We start from the raw sequence: 25,801 nt of genomic DNA, 5'->3' as shown, positions 1-25,801 counted from the left end.
CAAATGTGCTTTTTCCAGCTCTGGCTTGAACTGCGCATTTCCTCTCAGCTTTCAGTAGATGTCCTTTGGCAAGAAGGGCGCTTTTGTCTCTCGTCAAAACAGACCCAAATTCTTTCTCCCGTCACGTGCCCGGCCAGAGCCAGTCGGCTGCGCTGTAACATGATCACCTTGGCCAGCCTCCCAGCCTACCGAGTAATAACAGGGTGAGGCGGCAGCACGGCGACAGCAGCTGCCAACGTCGGGGCTGAAGGAGGAGAAAGCGGGCTTGAGCTGTGCCAGGACCTTGGAGGAGCTGGGAGACAGCCCACTGCAGAGGTGAGCGGGAGCTGCAGGGCAGGGAAGCTGGCCGCCAAGGTCAGGACGCGTCCAAGTTCACTTAAAGAAAGGCAAAGCATACCCTTCTCACCTCTGCCACCTCTCTGTCCTCTCCACTTACAGGGCAGGTGAGATCTGCCTCTGAACAATGTCCAGGGATGTTTTCTTAGTACACAGAGTCCCTTCCTGTCTCACTAATGTCTGCGTCCTCTGCCCACGTTTGTACAATCTACCTCCTCCGTAGTCTTGTTTTTCTAGCAATTGACAGGTAATTCTGTCAAACGGACTGGCTTTGGCTTCAAAACCACATGAAAGAGAAAATCCCAAATCAGAACTCGAAAACCCTACTGGAAAAAGACTGCCAGGAAGCAACTGTGGTTGAATTGCTTCTCCTCTCTAACCTGCCAGGCTCACCTGGAAGGGATGGGGCCAATTACAACAGTCTTAAAATTGCAAAGGCCCCAGGTCGATGTGGGGACTAGATGGTGGACAACCATGTCAAAGCTGCTTTGATCGACATACCGGGATTTATCAACAGATGCTCCCCTTTCAGACTTGCTGATGTCCTGGTAGTAGCTCAGGAAGGCTTCCCACAGAGGTTACCGAGGGAGAGGAATACAGTGTGTGTAGGTGGGTGTGAACAATGGGCCACTGGTTTTCAGGATGCTGTACGGGTCTTTTGGGGCATAAGGCAAGCAAGACAAGATAAGAGACTTGTAGGGTGCTTCAGTTTCATATGCAATTCCAACTAACTTTCTCTGGTTGGGATATAAAGATTCAATTCAATTTGGTAAAACAAATGCTCTGAGCATTAGCTTCTGACCTTAGAAAGGTAAGTGGGTAGCATAGGAAAAGGTGCTGAAACGTTCAAGAGCAAATGTTGGACACATTCTGAGGGCAAAAAATAAGGCTTTTAATTCTTTTCTCTTTCTTTCGTTTATTCAACAAATATTTCCTGAGTATCTGCTACATGCCAGGTTTGTGTTTGGTACTGTGGATCTCATAGTAAACAAAATAGGCAGGCTTTCAGCCTCACGGGCATGCAGTCAAGTGGGGCAGTAAATCATAAAGGGTATAAGTACCCAAGGCAAAAGCAGTGAAGGGAGCATTGCTAAAACTGTCCAAAGGGAGTAATTTTTGTCTCAAAATTCAACCTTTTCCTTCATGCATTTTACCTTCTTGAATGAATATCTTTCCCCTCTGTAAAAGTCTCACGTACGTACAGAACTTGGTCATAGCAGCTCCTCGAAACCCTCTTCATCAGAGGCTTTAAGCTAGAGGCAGACTGTTCAGCTTTTCCCAAGAATACAAACAGCCTGAGAACAGAGGCTGAAGTAATGGAAGTTTCAGTCCTCAGGAGAGTAGCCCTCTCCCATATGAAATAGAATTTATGCTCTTCTGAAAACACATGTGGCACCAGGCAAAGTGTTAGGAAGCCTGGATTTTGCCAGAAACTGTGTGGAGTTTGCAACAAGTCAGTTCTGCTATCTAAGCCTATCTCTTTAGCTATAAAAAAAATGGAAGGGTAGACCAGATGGTCCATCAGGTCTTTTTTTTTTTTTTTTTTTCCCTGATAATTTCATGAGATATTTATGAATAAACCATGCACATTCACATAAAGATAATATATCTTGTACCTATAAAATGGGAACCTTCCTCAACCGTGCAGAATATCCAGGAAGCTAGAATCTGAAAGAATCAGGCTGCAGACAAATAAAAATTAAAATTAAACTGTCTACTTCTCCCACCCTCATCCCATTCCCCTGCCCTGTCTTCAGATTTTTTTAGGTTATGAACATGTACTATAGCCTCACTGTGCCACTTACCTAGATTGGGGATTCTGCAATAAATCATTGCTTTCAAAACAGTCAGAATCATCTGCTTTCAAAACAACCACACTAAAAAGTATCTAATTTGGATAATCTTATAATATCTATCGAAATCCCTTTAAGGGAGAATCAATTCATTGTTATTAAGTATTAGAATATTTACTTTTAGTGCATTTAATTTCTTTCTCTCTCTGAATGCATTCTCATCATAAATGTTATTTCATATCCTCCTCCTACATACTTTCTCACTTGGAAATTCAAAGTCATATACTATTACATTATTAAATAGGACCAAGAAGCATGTCTTATTCATGTTTGTATCCTCTGTAACTAGCATTGTATCTGGCACGCAATAAATATTTCTTGAAAGAATGATTATTATCTTAGAAAAACCATGCTCTATTTTACCTTTTGTATTAAAAAAAAAAAGCACACACACACACAATATCTAATCCATTATTTGTGGCTAATAGAGGCTGATCTCATTCCTTTGTGTCCTTTTACAATCCAAATGCCCACCCTGCATTCACCGACATCAGCACATTCTATACCTTTCGCAGACTTAATCGGTATAATGAGCACTGAATTCAAGTTCTGCCACTAAATACCTGTAATTTGAAGCTGAATAATGAAGATTTCTATGCCTCCATTTCTTCAAATGGAACATGGGGGCATCAGAATAGATGAGCTTAAGACAACTTCTAGTTCTTAGATGGGAGACTTCAAAAGGTAGAGAAAAAGAGAGGAGGTACCATAAAAATGTAATTATTATAGTACCTTAACATAGTAAATATTTAATAATTGTTGTTGTTGATTTTGTTTGCCAAAATTTCTAACTTGAACAATACCACAGGCAAACAATGTCAAGGAAATTCTTTGGGTGAATACACATCGGCCCACCATGTTTGAGGTCCCCCCTGGAACCTTTCTGACTGACTCTGTTCAGTTAAAACTGAAAGCAAGTCTACAGATGTAGAGAGGCACAGAAAACAAGCTGCTTTGTCATAAAATATTCAGAAGAATGATATGGTTGTGTAGCTTAGAGGAGTCAGCTACCTAGACAAATATCTCAGGAAATAGCATATGGGCCTACTGGCTTAGCCGAAGAAAAATGGCATATCAGGAAATGTTTCATTGCTTCTAATGAAGTCAGATGTCAACAGATAAATGCTATGACTCCTGCAGCCAAAGGGCCTTCTTACCACCAAAAGATAAAGAGTCACTTTCCCTTTGACCAGAAGGCTGATGTTCCAAGGTTAAGCTTATGTATCAGCCCCTAATCACTCAGTCTCAGCAAAACAGTTTCTCTAAGGCATCAGCACCCTGCCTGTGGAGTCAACAGAGCCGCCACCTCCCAGGGTCTTATTGTACTGACAGCCATCCTAGTCTCACTTAGGTGTTTAATTTTAATACCTAGTTAATACTTTACATCCAGCCTCCATCTCAGAAGGGTTTGAGATAGCTTCCAATAAAAGGATATATGCAGTAGAACAGCTGCAGAAAAATAAAAACTGATTAGAACCCATCAGGCACTCAATAAATACCTTTTATACTGTTTTGATGTTGGGGGGTGGGCAGTGATCTGTAGAGAAAAGAACCAGGTGCTTTACTGCTATTGCTTTGCTTTTGGACCATGTAAAATCATTACCAAAAAAAAAAAAAAAAGAAGAAGAAGAATAAACAGGGCACTGGTCCTTGTCATAGTTACCTTTAATAATCTAATGAACGCTATGACTATGAAAAATGAACATGGAAAAATCAGCATAAAATTTCAGGGGAGACAAAGATTTCTCAAAGCCCTTAAGGAACTGCAATTAATATGACGAAGAGTAAAGTAAAAATGAATTACTCTGTGAATCTTCAATAAAATATTTCCTATGAATGAGCACTGAATTCATTTAAAATTTTTAATATTTCTGTAATTTTCTGAATAGGTAAAATATACTCATGGTACAAAATTCAAAAGGCAAAAAATAAGGCACATTGTAAAAAGATAGCCTTCCTTCTGCCTTGTCCCCCAGCCACCGAATTCACCTCACCAGAAGCTACCACTGTAACCAATTTCTTATATATTCTTCCAGCAATAGTTTAATATTCTATGTATACATAAACAGCACACACACACACACACACATGTTCCACACATCACTTTTTCACCTAAGAGTTCTGGAAAGTACACATAGGGCTGCCTTATTCCTTTAATGGCTACAGAATAGTTCATACTAGATGTACTATAATTATTTAACCAACCTTTATTGATGGAATTCAAGGTGTTTCCAATTTTTAGTCATTAAAAACAATGTCACGATGAACATCCTTGGACACACATCATTTTTTATATACTGGATTATATAAAAGGAAAAAAATCCCAAGAAGTGTAATTGAGCATTAAATTTAACTCTGAACTTACAGGCAGCCAAAGCAAAAAGGGGTGAGAAGGACTAAAATGGATTGCCTTTTTGCATTCCACAAGTAAGCATACCACTTCTTCCAAAGAGGAGAACTTCTTTTAAAAAAAAAAAATTAATTAATTTTTTTAGTTGAAGTATAGTTGATTTACAATGTTGTGTTAATTTCTGCTGTACAGCAAAGTGATTCAATTATACATATATATACATTCTTTCTTTTATATTCTTTTCCATTATGGTTTATCATAGAATATTGAATATAGTTCCCTGTGCTATACAGTAGGACCTTGTTGTTTATCCATTCTCTCTATATATATTAGTTTGCATCTGTTAACCCCAAACTCCCAATCCATCCCTCCCCCATCCTCCTCTCCCTTAGCAACCACAAGTTTGCTTCCAAAGAGGAAAACTCCTGTGCACTAATTTCTTTATAAGAATTTATCAGCTGTATTCTCATAAAAAGTGCACTACTTCATTTGGGGAACTAAATAATGGGATAAGGAATATATTCGATGGCAGTTTTGATATTCATGTGGCAGATTCTTACATCTATCTTGATTTAAAAAAAAAAAAAGTATGATATAACTAAAACCCAGCATTCCTTGGATAAGCTAAAATGCAATTTAGGAGGAAAAGGCTTGGAGGAGACCTTTCTTGTGGTCTCCAACCTTAAGGTTGGAGACCACAAGAAAGCCTGGGCACTGTGCTCCTTTAAAGATTTCTTGGGCATGCCAGATCTCCTGCCCTACTCAGTGTTTTCTTAGCTCTGGACCAGAACTTAGGCTAGCACTTTTCATATGGATTTTTGAAATGATGGGTTCATGTACCTAGACTGAGAGTTTGCACCTCCAGGAATCCTTGTACATAGTAAGTTCTTCGTAAATGTTCCTGGAAGGAATAGATGAGCTTCAAAAGGTCAAAGACCGTGTCTTTTTAGCTTTGCAAGCTCTTGGCAAAGATAACGGTGATGATAAGACATCGGGGAAAAGCTAGATGAGACTTTGACTTGTAAGTGAAGTTCCTGTGGCATGGCATGGCAGAAAGAGTCCTGGTAGCTAAAGAAACAAACAGGCAAACAAAGAAACAAACCAAAAATCCCCTCAGCTTCCATCCCAAACAGGATGGATATCTCGACAGGGTCCACAGAGCCTTTCACACTTCCTAACAAGCACTGAGGAGGGAAATCCATGGTGATGTGAAGGTTCTACCTTTCTGCACATGGTTTGCAGACATTAAGATCTCCAAGTCGTTCCCAACTTGAGGTGTTTCCTTTAATATTTGGTTCCTTGTCATTAAGACACTTTACAGGCTTAGCCCCCAAAGTACCTAGCACAACTAGGTACTTAAAGATCTGTGTTTTCTGGGACTCCAGGCCGAAGGCAAACTGCCAGATTGAAAATGACCTGCTTCATCCCAGAATTCTACCACTGTGTGAAAGGTAACTTCATGAATGGGACCGTATCCATCTTGAGGATGTGGGCCAAACTTGGGAACTGGGCCAATAGGAATTGCTCAGCACAATGAAGGTGGAGAAAATCACTATCTAAAGGAGAATTCTTAAGGACCTACTGTATACCACAGCAAACTCTACTCAATACTCTGTAATGGCTTATATGGGAAAAGATCTAAAAAAAGAGTGGATGTAAGTATATGTATAACTGATTCACTCTGCTGTACACCTGAAACTAACACAACACTGTAAATCAACTATACTCCAATATACAATTTAAAAAAATTTTTAAAAAGGATAATTCTTGGGAATTCTTATAAATTCAGGTTACTGAGTAACATCTGTTGTCCCCAATGTGGGGCAGGGCCATTTACCATAGTTTGGGGCTGAGACTTGTCATCCTGAAACGCTTGTGCCGTTCTCCTCTGGAAGCCTCAGGCGGTACAGAATATGACTATAGAGCACCCCTAACACTCAGGTAAGCAAAGGAATCCTGACTGCCCTCCTGGGTCAGAACAGGGAGTGAATGCCTGCAGCTTCACTTTATTCCTTCTCTTCTATTGTGTGTTCTTTTTTCTTTTTTTTTGAGAACTCAGCACAAGGTGGAGCTCCACACCTCCGAGCTACAGCAGGTTCTCCTGCTGCCGGCCAGGCAACAGAGGGTGCTGGATGAGGGAGCGGAGGTGACAAAGACGCAGGCCTGGTGGGGTGGGGCTCGGGGGGGCTATAGTGTGGCTGAAATCCATTGCCCTGCCTCCAGGTAGAGACTGGGCTGACACTGCACCAAACATTCAGGTGCCTTTTCTTAAACCAGATGCTATCTCCCTGACTGGGAATCAAACCTCCCAGTATTTCTCCCTGACAGGCTTTTCCTCTGAGCTGACTGCCTCCCTTCTGCTGTGATGTGATTCACAGTAGAGCTGGTGAGCAGCTTATCACCTCCCTCTGCTGTCCTAACTTCTCAAACCCCTGGAGGCACTTTATACGTCACCATTCCTCTCTTCCCTTCTCCAGCCTAAGTATTCTGTAAGAAATGAGGGTCAAGGGGAAGCTGTATCTCCTAAAGTCAAAGCTGGTAAAAATGCGTCTAGAATAATAAAACCAAGCATAATCATCCACAAAAGAATAAAACATCCTTAGAGATATTGGAAGTTGGGCCTGATCCTGGCTCTGCCATCTATAAACTCACCTGGCCTCCTTTCTCTAGGTTCCTTCACCCTTGTCACATGGCAAGACGATGATCTGTAATGCTCCTCTTCAGCCAGGTTATGACACTATTCGATAGCAACAATAATAAGTGTTGGTGAGGATGTAGAGAAGTTGGAACCCTCATACATTACTACTGTTGGGAATGTAAAATGGTGTAACCACTTAACATTCCTCAAAAAGTTAAATATAGTTACTATACGACCCAGCAATTCCATTCCTAGGCATATATCCAGGAGAAATAAAAACGTGTCTACACAAAAACTTATGCAGAATTGTTCATAGCATTATTCATAACAGCCACAAAGTGGCAACAACCCAAATGTCCATCAACAGAGGCATGGGTAAACAAAATATGATATATCCATATGACAGAATGTTATTTGTCAATAAAAAGGAATGTGCCACAGCTACTGAGCCTGCACTCTAGAGCCCGTGAGCCACAACTACTGAGCCCGCGTGCCACAACTGCTGAAGCCCACGCACCTAGAGCCCGTGCTCCGCAACAAGAGAAGCCACCGCAATGAGAAGCCCACGCACGGCAACAAAGAGTAGCCCCCACTCACCGCAACTAGAGAAAGCCCGCGTGCAGCAACGAAGACCCAGTGCAGCCAAAAATAAAATAAATAAATAAATAAATTTATTTATTACCATAAAAAAAACTTTATGGTAAGACAAGTAGGGGGACAGTCAACCAAGTCAAGCTGGGCAGCAACTCAGGGTAAGTGCAATCCCCAAGCACCCTCCCGCCAAACCCAGCCACCGTCCCAGGCTGTCACCTTCACAGAGAAGTCATGGCCTTATTTCAAATATGGAGAAACACAAAGTTTGTTGCAAAACACTTAATAGAAATGCCAAGACATGTGATAAAGAAGAGACTGAAAAAGGCCAAGATCTAAAAGGTCATTCAGATTGGCACAGAGAAGTCACAAGAACACACGCCAAAGACACAAACCATCAGAAAAACTTAGCACTTAATTTTGTGAGAATAAAGCCTAGGGTAAATGCTGTGGCAGCTGGAGACCAAAGTGCAGTAGCAGTAAGCAAAGGCAAGTCTGGCCGGTGTAGTCAGATCTTTGGATGCTACATTGAGGAGTATGAACACGGACAAAGACTTCTGCCTTGAAGGACAATTTGAACACCGGTTTGAAACACCGGATGTTCAAATGCAACAAATGGAAGACACAATGAATAGCATTTCAACCCTAACAACACCACAAAACCAAGAGGCTATGTCTCTTCAAGAAACACACCAACAGCAACAACAACAAAAAGAAACAGCAGATGGCACTGGCCTTGACCTCACTATGGAGCAGGGTCAGTCAGGTGGTGCTGGCACAAGAACAGGATGAACTGTCAGAGACGTACCCACATCCGTGATCAAGTGTAAGGTGTAAAGAACTGATGCTTCTGAAATATTCCCTGGGTGTATATGTATATGAATGTGTTAACACTAGAGTTACATTGGAAACACTGCCTGAGTCAGCATGCATACTTGTCTACAATGCTTTCTTTTGGCTTGCTGTACCTTGAAAATACACTGGAAGATTCCAGAAAGTTTCTACCTTGCCAGATTTTATAGTTCTGTACAGTTTGTGTGTAAGTGTGGCAGATATACTTTTGTAGATGTTTTTGACAGTATAGAACTAGCTTGTAGTAAGAGGAATATCATCCTCAAAACTTAGATCAAAACTCTAGGACCAAAGTATTGTATAATCTTTAGAATAAAAGTTTTTATTTTTTAAGTCAAAAAAGTTTATCTCTGTATGCATTGACTTGTGATGCATAAAAATAAAAGCAGGGAAAAGCACACTTAATATGTTTACATGGCCATAAAAAGAAACGAAATTCAGTTATTTGTAGTGAGGTGGATGGACCTAGAGTCTGTCATACAGAGTGAAGTAAGTCAGAAAGAGAAAAACAAATACTGTATGCTAACACATATATATGGAATCTAAAAAAAAAAAAACAATGGTTCTGATGAACCTAAGGTCAGGACAGGAATAAAGACACAGAAGTAGAGAATGGACTTGAGGACACGGGGAGGGGGAAGGGTAAGCTGGGACAAAGTGACAGAGTGGCATGGACATACATACACTACCAAATGTAAAATAGATAGCTAGTGGGAAGCAGCCGCATAGCACAGGGAGATCAGCTCGGTGTTTTGTGACCACCTAGAGGGGTGGGATAGGGAGGGTGGGAGGGAGACGCAAGAGGGAGGGGATATGGGGATATACGTAGGCATATAGCTGATTCACTTTGTTATACAGCAGAAACTAACGCAACACTGTAAAGCAATTATACTCCAATAAAGATATTTAAAAAAATATGTTTACATGGCCAAAAATATCTCATTCAGCATATATTATGGACAATGCCATTTTTTATACTTTTTGTTTCATTTTGCTAAGTAGAGATGCAATTGGTTTTTAATCTGTGTTCACCACCTTTTGATGTCAGAATTTTTATTCAGTTGTCTAATAACTACTATTTGGATTCCTTAAAATAACTTTTATTTTTCATTTGATCATTATCTTTATATAACCAGGAAAATTCTGCAACATCACATTAGAAAATAAAAATGATCAAACCTTAATTTCTCCACTTATTAAATATTGGTTTTATTAAGACTTCCAGAAAGATTTATCCTGTCATACTTTCAAATGGAGATCTCAAACGCATTCCTAATTATTCTCCTTCTAGCCAGTTCTTGTTTGACTGCATTTTAGAAGGAGCTTCATGCACGGCATTCCTATCCATTTACTTGGCCATAGAATTGTTGACTGGTTTCAGAAAAACCTTGGTTGTTGTTTTTAAACTGACAAGTAATAACAAAGAATACAAAATTGAACCAACTCAAGTTAGACCTACTGTTTAAGTCCCGGTTAAGAGTCCATTGATATTCTTTTATCTCACAGGAACAACTCTTTAATACCTTGAAGAAATAAGAAGAACAGAATTAAGTTTTTTAAAAAGCCTTATAATGTGTTTTAAGAGTTGCTAGACCTAGTATCCCTTGTGCCTGCCCCTCCTCTACTCTTCTGCTGTATTCCTGGCTATTCTTGCTTATTTGTTTCTCCATGTAAATTTTAGAATCAGTTTTTTTGGTGGGTTTTTTTTTTTTTTTTTGGTAACTCTCAGGTGATTTTAATGAGTTGCCAGCATTAAAAACCACTGCTGGCCATTCACCTCGACCCCCTCTCTTCCTTACTGCCTTGGTTGCATGTGAAAATGACATCCAGGCTCACCTGTGCTTTTTTATTCCAGATGAAGGGAGAAGCTGGAAGTGTGCCACACAATGAGAAGCAAAAGCAGGTGCACGTGAGCACCTCACCCACCAGACTGGTGAGAATGCGGTCAGTGACCCTTTCCACATCTGCGCCTGCGGCATAACTGACAACACCCCCACAAGGTTTCGGGATAGCTGACACATTAGTGAAGTGCTCGCTTCAGTAGCTGAGCAGAATCACTTGAGTCTAGCTGCCTGCTTATAACTCCAGCCCCTTTGCCTGCATGAAGGTAGCTGAAGAGCCCCGTAGCTGTCCCACCAAGGTCTCTTGGCCCTTAGAATGCCCCAGGCTCAGGCCTTTGGAACCACCCCTTTCTACAGCTGCTCTGGGGACAAGAGAGGCCCACTGGGGGCTGGGAACTGGGGGTGGGAACCAGCTGTTGACCCCAGATAACTTCCATGCTGCATGTTCCTGCCCTTCACAGAGACCTTTGCCCTGTCTATTTACCTGGCCCTCAGGCTGCTAGAGAGAGAAAACACCACGATCCCTGAAAACACATCTAATCTTATATGTGAAATTGAGGTTTTAAATTTGACTTGACTTGATTTGATTAAACTCAATTGAAAAATTCCTAGTGAATCTGGAAAGCTCATGAAAAGGGTCCTTTGAATCCTAAAAAAGGAATAATTGCAAAAGCCCAAGATGAACTGTCCGGCAAATTTGGGGGTGACCTTTGAACAGCCTGTGTAAAAGAACAAGTTTCTGTGGTCTTGGCAATCCAGCCCTTAACGGGGGGAGACAGAGAGAGAGAGAGAGAGAGAAAGAAACAGAAGGTCATTTTCAGAGCTCAGAGAGAGAGAAGGTCATTTTTCAAACCTCAGGACCCGAGGAGTACTAGACCTTTAAAAACATTTCACTAGCCATGGAAAATGACTTACTAACTTCTTTTTGGTCTTCTGATCAAAAGTGGGATGGGGTAATCAGAGAAGAAAAGAGTCAGTGCAGATTCAGGTTGCTCTGAATGAGTCAGTCAAAACGGTCTGCTCCTTTAGATCTCCAAAGGCTGGATTAAAACATGGCCCCCCGTTAGATCTGCTTCCCCTACAATAGTGTATGTGACCTGGTTCACTAACTGCACACACCTATAGGGACCACCACCTCCAGTCCTCTCCTATGAAAGAATATGAGCAGACTGCATCTGGGCTTAGAAACATAGGCTGTAATGGACATTTGTCATTCCTGCCCAAGGTACTATAGAAACTGGTGACACACCTGGCAGCCAGGGTTTTCCTTCTGCAAGTCTGGGACCTGCTGGTTGACCATCGAGCTCGCAATGACCACTGTTTTAGGCTTTTGGAGGAGAACATGTAAGGACCGCCCAGTGATGGCCAGCGGTCTGTTCTTTGCCCCTAGAAGCCATCATTGTCCCGTTCAGCTGGCAGCCCAGACTAATATCTCTGGAAGGCAGAGGACATATTACAAGTCAGAAAATATGTTTATTTACTCTCTTCTTCAAGGGCAAAAGGGTGATGGGCATGGGAAAATAGGCCTGGCTCAGGAACACAGTTGAAGTCCCTGTGGCCTCATCAGGGATTCTGCAGATCCCTCTGTGATGGCCATCCCAGCTTTGCCTGTCCATTGGAATTAGCTGGGGACCTTTAAAAGACAGGGAGGCCCAGCCCCACCTCCCCTGCCCCCGCAGAGACTCTTATGTAATCGGGCTGGGGAGTAACCCGGATACTGGGATTTTTTGAAAGCTCCCAGGTGATTCCAATGTACAAATAATCTGCATCTCTGTTCAACAAGAAGACTGGTCATGAAATCCCACGGCTCTTGGAAGGCTCACCTGTCCTTCTCTGGGTGACGGAATTGCGTGCTAGATTCTCTGGATCAGGTTTTCTCTCTTCCCTCCCCCAACCTTAAGCTCTAACTTTCATACTCACCTCTGCACACAGCCTGAGAGCTCTTGATAAGGGAGAGCCTTCCACGGAAGTTGGGAAAAGGTCAGCAGATGTGCCATGGTGGCACGATTGAGATCCTCATGGCACCTCACTCCTGCCGGGCTCCAGCAGTGAGCTGCGTGTGAAGGCAGGAGGCTTGTTGGGACCTGACGCTTTCTTGTCCTCCCCTAGGAGGGACACATCTGGGGCTCCATGAGGAGGACGGCTTTCATCCTGGGCTCTGGCCTTCTCTTGCTTGTGGCCCTCTGGAACTCAGTCACATGGTGAGTCTTCTCGGCCAGCTCTAATTCGGGAGCTGGGGGCCGTGCGGTGGCGGTCTGTGGGCAGAGCATGGATTTAGGAGCTGTCCACCCACCAGTCTTCACCCACAAACATGAATGAGTTTTCTTTCAAGGCATCTTCAGAGATTTTGGGGTGCTTCTGGCTACTTCTGGCAAGCCCAGTGGGAGAGGCTGCTGTCTACATTCGAAGGGAAGGAGTGGCTCCTCTACATTCTAGGTGAGATTCCCAGACCACCAGCACTTAGGGTTTGGGTACATGGTTATAGCTTAATTCTTTTTCTTTTGTTCTCTACTTTGGGACTTCTCAGTTTATTACTCTAAGGAATGAGGACTTAAAGTTTAAGGCAGTGGTAACCCCAGAGTGCTAAATTTGGGGGTTAATCTGGAATGGATGTTTAAGGATATCTAAGAAAAGAAGCTGAGACACCTCCTCCATCCCCCCAAATAGAAAAATCAAAAAAGAAATAGTTTCTGTGAAAATGAATGCTTGTGAGAACAGTAATCCTGCTTCTAGATGTCAGGTCCACAAGGGCAAAAGGCTGTTCTGTCTCATGTGAGGCTGTGTCCTTGGACCTGGTGCAATCTAGCTACCTCTTGGGCCTTAACAGCAAATGTTCACTCAAAATGTATTTACTGACAGTGCCAAAGCCTGAAAGCAAGCTCAAAACATAGTAGAAGAAAAAACCTATTTTAACATAGATATTTATGCCAGCATTATCTACAATAGTGACTGTCCTCTGTCATACATTCATTCACTCACATAATATTTATTAAATTATTCTGTGCCAAACTCATTTGTAGGATATAGAGATATTTAAGATAAAGTATTAGGGTAAAATGTCTACCCTATTAAAAAACTATGTCACCGTTTGACTGGAAGAAAATTAATAATTACAAAACAAACAAACCTCAACCAAAAAAACTTTGTCACAGTCTAGAATGGGAGATTAAAGAAGTGTCAGCTGTCACAAAGCAAACATAGAAATAAAATGTTTCTGATAATTGTTTTCTTCTAGGAAGAGAACTCTGAAAATGGGCTGAATATTAAACATGACAGGTTAATGGAATCTTAAGCACTCATTGAAAAGAACAATGCAGATTGCAAATATACATGGGGAGAGTGGTGGGAAAACATTTTATATGTTTCTGTTACGATGATGGGAAAACCACCTATCACCACTGATAAGCAAATACCAGAGAGAAAAAATATTTGCCATTTGAAATGTTAAAACTGGAAAAAAGTTCAAGATCACCTCTTGTGATTTTCAGTCGGTATTCCTCAAGGAGCCCTTGGATTGACACGTAGGCGGGCACCTCAAAGGGTGGCCCGCTAGGCAACCACCAACTTAACCTTTTTTTTTTTTCAAAATAAAGTTTCTTATTTCTGAGGATAAAAGTAAATACATGCTCACTGTTAAAAATAAAAATCACACAATTCAAATAAGCATAAAGAAGGTGAAAATCACCTACCTCTCATATCCATGAAATAACCACTGTTAGTATACTGCATATTTGGTTAAACTTAAAAGACATCTACCATTTTTTAAAATTTATTTATTTTATTTTTGGCTGCTTTTTTTTGATCTTCGTTGCGGCACGCGGGCTTTCTCTAGTTGCGGAGAGTGGAGGCTACTCCTTGTTGCGGTGCGCGGGCTTCTCATTGCGGTGGCTTCTCTTGTTGCGGAGCACGGGCTCTAGGTGCTCGGGCTTCAGTAGTTGTGGCTCATGGGCTCAGTAGTTGTGGCTCACGGGCTTGGCTGCTCCGCGGCATGTGGGATCTTCCCAGACCAGGGCTCGAACCCGTGTCCCCTGCATTGTCAGGCGGATTCTTAACCACTGCGCCACCAGAGAAGTCCCGACATCTACTATTTTTTTAACTTTTTTTCATTGAATTGATTATGGACATCTGTCCATATCAACTGATATAGATTTGATCAATATTGTAAGCTGTCCTGTCTATTCCATTGTGTGGAAATATTCTAATCAATTTAGTCCATTCTCTGGGAATTCCAGTGGTTAGGACTCGGTGCTTTCACTGCCGTGGCCTGGATTCAATCCCTGGTCAGGGAACTAAGATCCGGGACATTTAGGCTACTTAAATGTTCTTGTACTTTTTTTTCAATTGCTGAGATGGACATTTATGTGCATGAGTGTGTGTATGTCTTTTCTTTCTTCCCCTCTTTCTGTCTTTGTCTCTGTCTTAGTCTGTCACTCTGATCTTTTCCTCACTTCAGATACTGCCAAAGTGCCCTAAGGATGTTTGAGCCAATCACATTTCCTCACAGTGCTAGCCAAGTATTTTTCAGGTATCAACTGCCAAATGGCACAGTGATTGCTGGAGCAAGAAGGGTACTGGAGGAAGAATACAGAGACAGAGAATTAAGTAAAACACCCTTGCTCCTTGGAATATTGAAATTAGAGGAGGCGGCAAATCAAGGAAAAATAAAGTTAATAGTACAAGAGTTAGGTAACACTACAACGTCACTTGAATAACTGCCAGCTGGGGTGGACAAAGTGCTTATTTGTTCACAGGAGGAGAACAGAAATACTTGGGATGACTTCATGGAAAAGTGGGATGTGGCACAAAAAGCCCTATCTAAATTTGTGTTGATCGGTATTTTCTAAAATACCCTGCAGAACATCAGTTCTATCGGAGGTTAATGGGTTGGGGGACCATACGACTTATCATCGAAATGGGACATTTGTGAGAATAAAGGAGGGGTTATTAATAATGATGCTGGAATGATGGATACATATTGAAATTGTCCTGGGCAGACAGGGACGAATGGCCAGTCTGTTCTGAGATGTTCTGAGAAGACAGAGTGCTGGGTAAAGAAAGGCCTGAGAAAGGTTGAGTTTAACAAAGTCAAACAGGAATTCTCAGAGCCGTGACCACACTTGTCTGGACCCTGACTCTCCAAGAAGGTAGGGTGTGAAGACTGTTTTAACCAAGGAGCCCCTTGAGAGGTAGGTTTTCCACTTTGGAAAATACTCATTGGACGCCTGAAGTACCCCTGCGCATGTCATCAAAGGGTCATGGTGATTGGGGAACCCAAGTGCCCGTGGTGAGTTGTACCGTACCAAACTCTTCCTCTGCTTCTCCCTTTGCTTCTCCCTTCCTTGGCTATTCTTAAAGGGCTCAGTGGGCACAGACGCCCAAATGTCAACCAAAATTCATTTCTGTTTGGAGTGTATCATACATCTTAACATAATTTTGTGTTGTTTTTTTCTCCAACCACCTAGAAGGTTGTTGTCCTCGTTCTACAGCTAAGAAAAGAAATAGAGACACTCCTTAAGTGACCCATCCAACTCCCCACAGCTGATTTGTCACCCCAAGACTGAAGGCAGGCCCCCAGCCCCGAGCACCAAGACACCAAGGCCCTGGCAAGGGCCTGCCTACAACGCAGCCTCAGTTACCACCGAGCATGTGTTCAGGGAATACGTGCGCCGCCAGCTCCTGAAGTTGTCTTGATGGTTTCCTTCTTCTTCCCAACCTTAGGTGCCACCCAGGTGCCCATTCTGTTCTTCTGGACCTTGAGTGGACTTCTACTGGTGGTTGACACAACTGGAAAGCCTAACTTCATCTCCCGCTACCGAATTCAGGTCGGCAAGAATGACCCTGTAAGTGTTGCTGCAGCTTCTCCTGGTCAAAGCACAGAAAGCAGGATCTAAAGCCACATTCTCCAAATTCTGCTGGCTGGCCCAGGAGAGACCGTGGCCAGTGGGAGCCAAGTGATTCTGTACAAGGCTCCCCCAGGTTAGAAGGTTAGAGAGAGGAAATAATATGCCCCGAATCTCAGAGCCAGCCAGCCAAGACTAATGTCAGTCAAGACTAATCTTCTGACTCCCAGGCTTGGCTCTCTACCTGCCTGTGCTGGCCTACGGCACTGTGGTCAGCATTTTAGGAACAGAAATGATTGTCTCAGCCCAGCACTGGACCGAGTCCCAGATATGTCAGGTAGGTCTCCACCTACCCATGGGAGAAGGGACAGCAATAATTAGATGCTGAAAACACAGATAACAGCTGTCCTTGTGAGGGAGGGACACAGCTGCTGAAACAATGGATAACCCCACTATCATATTAATTGTGAATGTGTTGGTGGTGGTTGTTTTTTAAGCAGGTCCTCCTTCCCAATTATTCAGTACCACCAATAGTACGTAGGTCATCCATGGTAAACAAGGCCTGGACCTTTGCTGACAAGGAACTCCTGGCCCAGAAGGAGAGAAAAAGCCAAGCACACATCTTGGATGTACACAGGCCGGGGAAGTGAGCCCCACTGTTCACTGCTCCCTGAGCCCGGCTTGCCTGCTTAGTGCTCTGACAACCTCAGAAGCCTTTTCTTACACAACAAGGAAGAAGTTGATTCTTAAACCCAGATTTTTTTTTACCCCAGCTCCACCAAAACCACATCCTGGCTTCTTTCCCAGACAAGACAATCATTTTCTTTCTTTTCTTTTTTTTTTTTTAATTATTATTTATTTATCTATGGCTGTGTTGGGTCTTTGTTTCTGTGCGAGGGCTTTCTCTAGTTGCGGCAAGTGGGGGCCACTCTTCATCGTGGTGCGCCGGCCTCTCACTATCGCAGCCTCTCTTGTTGCGGAGCACAAGCTCCAGACGCGCAGGCTCAGTAATTGTGGCTCACGGGCCTAGTTGCTCTGCGGCATGTGGGATATTCCCAGACCAGGGCTCGAACCCGTGTCCCCTGCATTGGCAGACAGACTCTCAACCACTTCGCCACCAGGGAAGCCCCCCCTTTTTTTTTTTATAAATTTATTTATTTATTTGTTTTTATTTTTGGCTGCGTTGGGTCTTCGTTGCTGCGCATGGGCTTTCTCTAGTTGTGGTGAGTGGGGGCTACTCTGTGTTGTGGTGCGCGGGCTTCTCATTGCAGTGGCTTCTCTGGTTGCGGAGCACGGGCTCTAGGCGCGCGGGCTTCAGTAGTTGCGGCTCGTAGGCTCAGTATTTGTGGCTCGCAGGCTCTAGAGCGCAGGCTCAGTAGTTGTGGCGCACGGGCTTAGTCGCTCCGCGGCATGTGGGATCTTGCCGGACCAGGGCTTGAACCTGTGTCCCCTGCATTGGCAGGCAGATTCTTAACCACTGCGCCACCAGGGAAGCCCAGATAATTATTTTTAATTATCTGTCCAGGTGCCTGGGTGAGTCACCTCAGCTCTCAGGGAATTCTACCCAGGCCAGCACTCTAGAAAGTAGAGTGGCTGAGAAACAGTGCCCTTGATCCAGGCTTTCAGAACGGTCCCTTCCTGAACCAGAGCTACTGGCCTGGCTCACAGGTCCCCTCACTTGAGACGGCAGGGGCCTCCTCCATGTGCAGCTCAGCAGGCAGGGACCAGAGCCAAAGGGTTAAAAGCAGGGCTTGTTCCTTGAGAATGTTTCACCTGTCAGACCACGGAGATCTCCTTACCAGGCACCACTGACTAAATGCGTACGTCTTCAAGGCCAAGTACTGTAAACATCTTCATCATTCAGAAGAGAAAGCAGAGGCTTTGAAATGTGACATGGCTTAGAACCATGATTCACACTCAAGTTTTGTGACACTGGGGCTTGTGCCCTGAACCACTAGCACATCAGCTCTCAAGAGAATCACCTAGCGCAATCAACTTCACAGTCTACAATGAATGGAGGGCCACACAGAGAAGGTCTTGTGGCATTTGGCAGAAGCTGAGGTTCAGAAAGGTGCGCTGACTAGTTCAAGGTTAGACTGTTCTTGGAAAGAGAGCCAGGGCTCGTCTCATCTGCTCCTACACTGTGTGCACCCTCAGATAGTCACACAAGGAAGAAGGAAGCCCCAGACGCCATTTAGTCTTTGGCCCATTCTAAGAAGGTCTGACCCCTGACCTAAGACATCAGAAACAGGTCATCGAGTGGGACTTGAATGCAACGGCGTTCACAAGACACCAGCACCCAGCCCCGCCGCCCCGCACTCGTTACCCTCCCACTCTCCCGGATTGGATGGCTAGTTCACACCTCTCCTCCCTCCTCAGATCCTCAACACCTCCTCCCTTCACGTCACCTCCTCCAGAGGGTGGCCTTGCCTTCGAGCAGAAGACAGCTCCCACAGCCGTGCCCCACCGCAGCCGGGGGGCAGCACTTGCGCACACGCTCTGCCTGCCCACCTGCTGTGGCCCGTGGCCTCTCTCTGCTCCCACGCCGGCCCATTCCTCCACTGTCTGCACGCTACACCCACCACCTCTTGTTTACTCCAGCAAGTTGCTCCAGCAATTCTTTCTTCTCTTTCTTTTGTCCTTTTTTTTCTTCCTCTTCTGGATTTTACTCTCTGGCTTATTACAAACCTGCTGTAATTTTTCCCAGCTTAAAACCAAACCAAAACCAAAAACCTTGCGTCCATCTCCCATACTCACTCCCACTCATATTTTTGCCCCCCTTTGCAGCAAAGCTCTTTAAAGACTTGTCTATACAGTTTCTGATTTCTCTCTGTCCACTGTCTTTTCCCAAAATTTCATAATTATGAAAAATTGAAAACACATATACAGAAGTTGAAAAGGTAGTAGTACCCTGATCACTCATTTATATACCACCTAGATTCTCCAGTCTTAAACATTTTACAACATGTGCTTTTTCTGTATATAAAAATATAAATATCTATGCATCTATAATTTTTTGCTTCATCATTTGAAACTAAGTTCAGACATCATGAAACTCTAAATCCTTCAGCCTGCACTTCCGAAAATAATCACAAAACAATCATCTCACCTCCTCTGGAAACCTCCTCGCATCAGGCCTTCACCTCCACCGCTCCACCACAATTGTCCAGGGCAAGGTCACCAGTGCTCCTGTCGCAGGCCTGTCTCATTAGACCTACCAGGACTGTTTCCACAAGTTGCTCATCCCCCATCCTGTTGTAGCTTCTTATACCGGCTCCCAAGGCCCCACTCTGTCCTCACACCTCACCACTCACCCCTTCACAGTCTCCTTTCTGGTTCCTCCTCAACCTAACCTCCCCAGCCTCTTTATGTTGACACCCAGGGCACAGCCCCAGTCGTCTTCTCCGTCCTCATCCACTCAGCATCATGACTTTAAACAACCACCTCAACGCCAACAGTTCACCAACTTACCTCTCGAGCCCAGAACTCTCTCCTGATCCAGGATTAAATATCCAAATGCCTCCTGGACATCTCCAATCCAACATGAACCAAAGAGGATTCCTGATCTCCCAGCCCCCAAAGCCTTTGATATCCACAGCCTCCCCAGTCTCAGTTGGGGAGCATCTCAGTCCAAAGGCCTTGGAGTCACCCTTGACAACTCTCTTTCCCTCGTACACCACATCCAATCTATCAGGAAACCCTACTGGCTCAATTTCCAAAATGGATCCAGGACCCAACCATTTCTCACCACCTCCATCGCCACCTCCCTGGTCTGAGTCACCATCCTCTCCTATGCCTATTTTAGCACTTCTAGTCTTCCCGTTTGTATTCTTGGTCTCCTACTGTCTATTCCCAACACAGCAGCCAGAGTAGCCCTGTAAGATCCTGTCACTTCTCCGCTCACAACCTCGGGATGACCCTCACTTCTCTTGGAATAAAAGCCGAGGTCCTCAAAGTGGCCTACGGGGCCCTATATGCACTGGCTCCTCCCTACCTCTTTGACCTCCCCTCCCACTTCTCCCCACCTCACACCTCACACCTCACTCTTCTCCAGCCACGTACGCCAGGAGTGTGGCCTGTCATAGAGCCTTTTCACCAGCTCTTCCCTTTGCCAGAAGACACTTCCCCCAGATACCGGTTTCCCTCATCTTTGTTCAAATCTCACCATCTCAATGGAGCCTACCCTGACCATTCTATTTAAAACGATAAGAGTATAAACTCAGTGAGGGCAGGAATCTTTGTTTTGTTCACTGCTTCCTTCCCAGCGCATAGAACACTGCCTGAAACATAGAGGGTGCTCAATAAATATCAGCTGAATGAATGATCATATGTCACACCCACCTCCTGGTCAAGGTTGCCAGAAGAGGTGTATGGCTTCCTCTGTGGTGCTCTCAAACCAAGGCTGCCCAGACCTGGCTTCACCGTGGGATGGAACTGAAGGTTTAGAGAGTGAATTCTGGTCCATCAATACACGCAGGACATGGAAAAGCCAGAGGAACAGGCAGGCCTAAAGTATGAGGACCACGCTGAACCCGGCCTCACCTTGGAGCAGAAACCCTCCAGCTTGCAGACATTTCTCAGGAGGGCATCCCCTTTGAGAATGCCAAACCAGTTCATGAGGACCAGCAAGTGACCTGTGGTCATGGGGCTACTCCCAGGAGCTCCAGGGCTCTGACAAATGGAAGGGTCAGGGGTTACTGGCTCCCAAGGAAACGCTGGCTGTAGTCTTGAGGTTCAAAGGGATGTGAGCACGTGGGGCCAGCTCTCCACAGCGATCTGGGGAGAATGCGCAGGCAGCCCCTCATCCTGACAGCCCCACCCTGAAAACCAGCAAGACCTGCTCACAGCAAGTGGGACAAGAGGCCAGAGAGCAGCTCCCCGGCTCCTCCCGTCCAGTGAGGCTGGACCACATGAGGAGGCGGGCGACCCTGATCTCTGCATCTGATCCTGGTGAAGGCTCTCTGGACGAGCAGGGACCAAAAGGCTGAAGAAGGAATGAGGCTGAGAGCCTTCTCCAAGCACCCTGGAGGCTCCCCAAGATGCCTGTCGGGAGTACGTGGGGTTGGGCCTGGCCAGAGAAATGGGGAGGACAGTGGTGGAAGCTGCAGAAGCAGGAAGGAGCACGCAGCTTCAGGCAGAGACCAAGGCCGGGGGAGGGGAGTTTCCAAAGGCAGCGCATTACCAGGTGGTTCCGCCCCTGGGCTGCGCAGCACTCAGGGGTTGCTGGCTACAGCCAGACATCACTCCTAGCATCCAGCCCCGAGCGAGGGCCTCCCGAGAGCTGGTCGCAGAGGAGCCTGGTTCCTAGAAGGGAAAGACCTGCTTCCCACACTCTCGTCCACCTCCTTTCTTCCTTCTTCCCCCCGGGCAGGTGGACCCCATGAAACTACGCCAGGCTATCCACACGGTTCTCTTCAACCAGTTGGTGATCTCTTTCCCCATGATGGTCTGGCTCTATCCCATCCTCAAGTTGCGGGGAGACCCCTGCCGCCGAGAGCTACCCACCTTCCACTGGTTCCTCCTGGAGCTGGCAGTCTTCACGCTGATTGAGGAAGTGCTGTTCTACTACGCACACCGGTGAGAGCTTTCCTTCCTGAGCCCAGCCAGCTCCTCACTCTCCCAGGTTCACCCACCAGTGAGGGTGAAACCTGGCCTCCTTGGAGTTGTAGGGGTGCGACCAACAGCACCTGGCATCAAGAGCCTCCTGCTAACTAGTAAACACGAAGACGACTCTTCGCTCCACAGCTGACAGTGTGAGACCACCTATGAGTGTCCGGAATCTCCGTTCTTGTGTGTGGCGGGGTAGTTTCCCATTCATTCCCTTAATTGAATCCTTTCTGGCCATCATCCCCATTTTACAGCTCATACAACTGAGGTAGAGAGAGGCAACGTCACCAGAAGAACTCACAAGGCAGGGCTGTCGGAGCACCAATCCAGTGTGTTTTCACTGGATGTGAAACTTTGCTCCATGGATACAACCCCAGTTCCTACCTTTGGTTTCTCGTGTTCTGGTGGGGGAGGGGGAGAGGGAGGTTGGCTGATTTATCAACTGTTAACTCTCTTCCCAGCCTCCTTCACCACCCAAAACTCTACAAGAAAATCCACAAGAAACACCACGAGTGGACAGCTCCCATTGGTGTGATCTCTCTCTATGCACATCCTATTGAGCATGTGGTGAGTAGAGCTCGGCTTCCCCAGAGGAAGGGGCAGCGGGCGCCAACCCCCTTCCCTAAGCTAGTCTCCTGCACAGAACGGGATCACACTGGCTCTTTCTTCTGCCCATTCAACAGCTACCATTTGTTGTTGGCATATGCCGGGCGATGCTAGATGCCCAACGTAAGTTATCTCATTTAATCCTCCCAACAACTGTTTAAATCCTCATTTTGCTAATGAGGAAGTTGAGGTTCAAACAGTTAATAACTTGTCCTAAGTTTCATGTCTGAAGGAGTCCAGCAAATCAAGTCCAGAAACTCATTCAGCTTCCCCAGATCTGTGTCAAGAAGTCTTCCCGGACACCCACCTGCGTCCCCTCCATCCCCTCGGGCCCCTCTTCAAACAGCCCTCTCCTTGCAGGTCTCCAACATGCTGCCGGCGATGGTGGGTCCAATAGTCATGGGTTCCCACTTGTCCTCCATCACCATCTGGTTTTCTTTGGTCCTCATCATCACCATCATCTCCCACTGTGGCTACCACCTACCCTTCTTGCCTTCACCTGAATTCCATGACTACCACCATTTCAAGTAAGGCACCCCTCCCCACTGTGGGTCTCTGGGCAGTAACCCCCACCTTTACTCCTAGAGCTCCTGACAGCAGACACTGGTGACTCAGTTTAAATGTGGGTCTAGTGGAGGGAGAGGTCTGCAGGTGGGGACAAAGGTGACCATCCTGGGACCCAGATCACCTTGCCATTCTCTTTCTGTCTGATATTGGATCTTCCTGCCACTACGGGTCTTTAACCTGCATTTAGGTCCTAGACCCTTTGAGGATCTGGTGTAAGCCATGGGCACTACCAGAAAGATGCATACATGCATAGAATTCCTGCAGGCAATTCAGTAGAAGTTGTGCGCGCTCTGACAGCCTCCAGGCTCGTCGGCGTGGTCTAGGAAACTCCTGCACCAGAATCACCTGAGATGCTTTCCCTCAAATGCACCCTCTTGGGTTCCACTCCAAATACACTGAATCAAAGCATCTGGGGGAGCAGGCCTTGGCATCTGCATTTAGTTAAGTGTTCCAGGGGATTCTGATGGAGGTGGTCCCAGGACCTACCTGAACAAGCTGGCTTTGCCGCAGGTTCTGACTTGTGTGCATCGAAATCACAGAGAGCTTTTCAAAGGAAGAGCATAGCTTTTCAGTCTGGAATGGCCCCAGGAATACGTACACCACCGGCTGGGTTACTCTGAAGCAGGTGGGCAGCATGGTGGGGATGGGTGTGGGATAGGAGGGCTCAGAAATGTGTGCGAGGCTGGCACAGGTGAAATGAACGTGAGCTCGCCCGCCTCCAGCACCCTCCTCTCTCCTCCAGGTTCAACCAGTGCTATGGGGTGCTGGGGGTGCTGGACCACCTCCACGGGACTGACACTGTGTTTAAGAAGACCAAGGCCTACGAGAGACACACGATCCTGCTGGGCTTCACCCTGCTCTCCGAGAGCATCCCTGATCCCCCGAAGAAGATGGACTAAGACACGGCCCGAGTGCCATCCTAGCCATGCCCTCTGCAGAGGTCTGCTAAGGTGGCCTGAGGCCTCCTGGTCGCACCTACCAACTTGCTCCTTCAGGCACACACTCTGATGACAAACCACGAGGGCAGGGGGAAGGTCAGCTTCCTGGAAAAGCAGGCCCAAGGAGGGGACCAGGGCTCCCCCAACTGCCCCTATCATCCCAAAGGGGACCAGGGATTGGCGTAACGAAAAAATATAGCTCCCTGGAATGGAGGCCAGTCAGAGGGAAGAAGCCACTTTGAGAGGGCTCCTGGGGGGGGGGGGTCCCCCTGGTCCTCTGCTGTGGAAGGGGAGAGGGACACCAGATGACTCCTTGGTAGCCCTGGCAAGACAGAGAATGACAAAGGTGGCAGGAGGCCGTGTGGCTCCAGCCGTAGCTCCTCCTGATGCCAGGGGGTGGGAGAACCAGAAGATACTGCTTTGCCCCTTCCTGTCCCCAAAAGCCTCTCTCATTCTCTACTCAGGCCAGGGCCAGGACACCCTGGCAACGGTTCTGGGATCAAGTCCCCACTGCTTCCCAACACACACACGCATGTGCACGTACACGCACACGCACAGACACGCAGTGTGATAAAGACCCCACTTCAACTCTGCCCCACTGCAATTGGACATCACCCCTCTCTGAAAAGGAAAATACCAATCGCAGGAGCTCTTCCTGGGGTTACAACTGAGATACCAAAAAGAGGCGCAGACCAAACCCCAATACCTTCAGCCACAGGCGGAAACCAAAGGCCAAACCCTGTGGCCCCGCTCAGCTGGGGCCCCCTTTAAGCCACAGAGGGTAGGGTCAGAGTTGCTGACCTTTGGGGACACCCAACGGAGGCCCCTTATTAGGCTCTCTGAAGCAGGACCAAAGGAGCTAGAACTCTCTTCCTCCACTAAGGCAAGAAACACACGGCTGACCAGAGGGTAAAATCCTTATTTCCCCCTCAAATGATGAACCAGTTGTTTCAGCACCATTTTCACAGGATGACTTTAGCAGTGATGCCTTTTCCAATGAGACCTTATCGTCTACAACAAAACCACAGAGCTGCCCAGGTGGAAGCAGTCCCCACGCTGGGTTCGCTCAGCTGCTTCTGACATTGCCAGGAATCCTGTGGCTCCCGGTATCAACGTGAAGTCACTCTGATTTGCAAGGCCACCATTATAGTTTCCAAAGTCTGATATTTTCCTGAACATTCAGTTCTCCTCTGTCCAGAAAACCACCCGCTGTAGTTTTATAAAATACTTTAACATCTGATAGGGCCACATCTCCAGGCAGAGCTATCAAAGAGGACGACCTCCTGCCACGGGCCCTAGCTCCCCAGAGGACCTGCCCAGGAGGCCGACCAGGCGCTTAGCAGGCGGCGTCCTCCTTGGGCCTGGGTGGGCCCAGCCCCCTCCCCGGGACCGCACGCCCTTCGCTTGAGCACCGCTCCTGGTGCATCAGTGCTGGACGTGCTCATAGCTGCTTACCTGCACCCACAACCTGTCCTACGAATAAACAAACAGTTGGAAAACAGTCCTTCTTCAGTGCACTGAGCGAGGGTCGGGAATGAGGGGCGTAGAGAAAGAGGAAGAATGGCGGTCTTTCTCCTTTTGACATCTGTAGACCTGGAGGTACTGCTGGGGCGCAGAGGGACGAGGGGCCTCGTTCTCTCACCCTTTTTCTTAGGCAGGTCGCTGGGCCTGGCCCCGACACTGGTTACCAAATAGCCTCAAGGAAAGGTCGAGGTCTCAACACTGGCAGCAGAAAATGTGAATGTGAAAGGAGAAAGCATGGAAAACAAACCGGTCTCCTTT

At 46.1% G+C, this 25,801-nt stretch overlaps 1 protein-coding gene and 1 long non-coding RNA gene across 5 annotated transcripts; one reads left to right on the top strand and one right to left on the bottom strand.

Moving 5' to 3' along the window:
* Positions 1 to 159: 159 nt before the first annotated feature.
* Positions 160 to 25,520, top strand: FAXDC2 (fatty acid hydroxylase domain containing 2). Of its 3 annotated transcripts, XM_082379143.1 has the most exons (9): positions 160 to 315; positions 10,476 to 10,553; positions 12,571 to 12,662; positions 12,794 to 12,897; positions 16,180 to 16,301; positions 21,673 to 21,878; positions 22,370 to 22,475; positions 22,875 to 23,041; positions 23,824 to 25,520. In XM_082379143.1, the coding sequence occupies exons 2-9, from the start codon at positions 10,476 to 10,478 to the stop codon at positions 23,978 to 23,980; spliced, it is 1,032 nt and encodes a 343-aa protein (XP_082235269.1). In that variant the 5' UTR covers positions 160 to 315; the 3' UTR covers positions 23,981 to 25,520. The 3 variants fall into 3 exon arrangements, with proteins under 3 accessions (XP_082235269.1, XP_082235270.1, XP_082235271.1); XM_082379144.1 differs by lacking the exon at positions 160 to 315 and having other exon boundaries at positions 10,476 to 10,564; XM_082379145.1 differs by lacking the exons at positions 160 to 315; positions 10,476 to 10,553 and adding an exon at positions 12,245 to 12,332.
* On the bottom strand, positions 3,769 to 12,564 carry LOC309622892. 2 transcript variants are annotated; one of them, XR_014241196.1, is made up of 3 exons: positions 12,382 to 12,564; positions 11,711 to 11,895; positions 3,769 to 10,143 (listed from the first exon to the last, which is right to left on the bottom strand). It is a non-coding gene; the product is annotated as an uncharacterized lncRNA (long non-coding RNA). The 2 variants fall into 2 exon arrangements; XR_014241197.1 differs by lacking the exon at positions 12,382 to 12,564 and having other exon boundaries at positions 11,711 to 12,095.
* Positions 25,521 to 25,801: the final 281 nt, after the last annotated feature.

Source organism: Balaenoptera borealis (assembly GCF_965194805.1).
Source record: "Balaenoptera borealis genome assembly, chromosome: 2".
Lineage (NCBI taxonomy): Eukaryota > Metazoa > Chordata > Mammalia > Artiodactyla > Balaenopteridae > Balaenoptera > Balaenoptera borealis.
The sequence above is the reverse complement of the archived record's forward strand: the minus strand, read 5'-3'. Positions and strand labels throughout refer to the sequence as shown.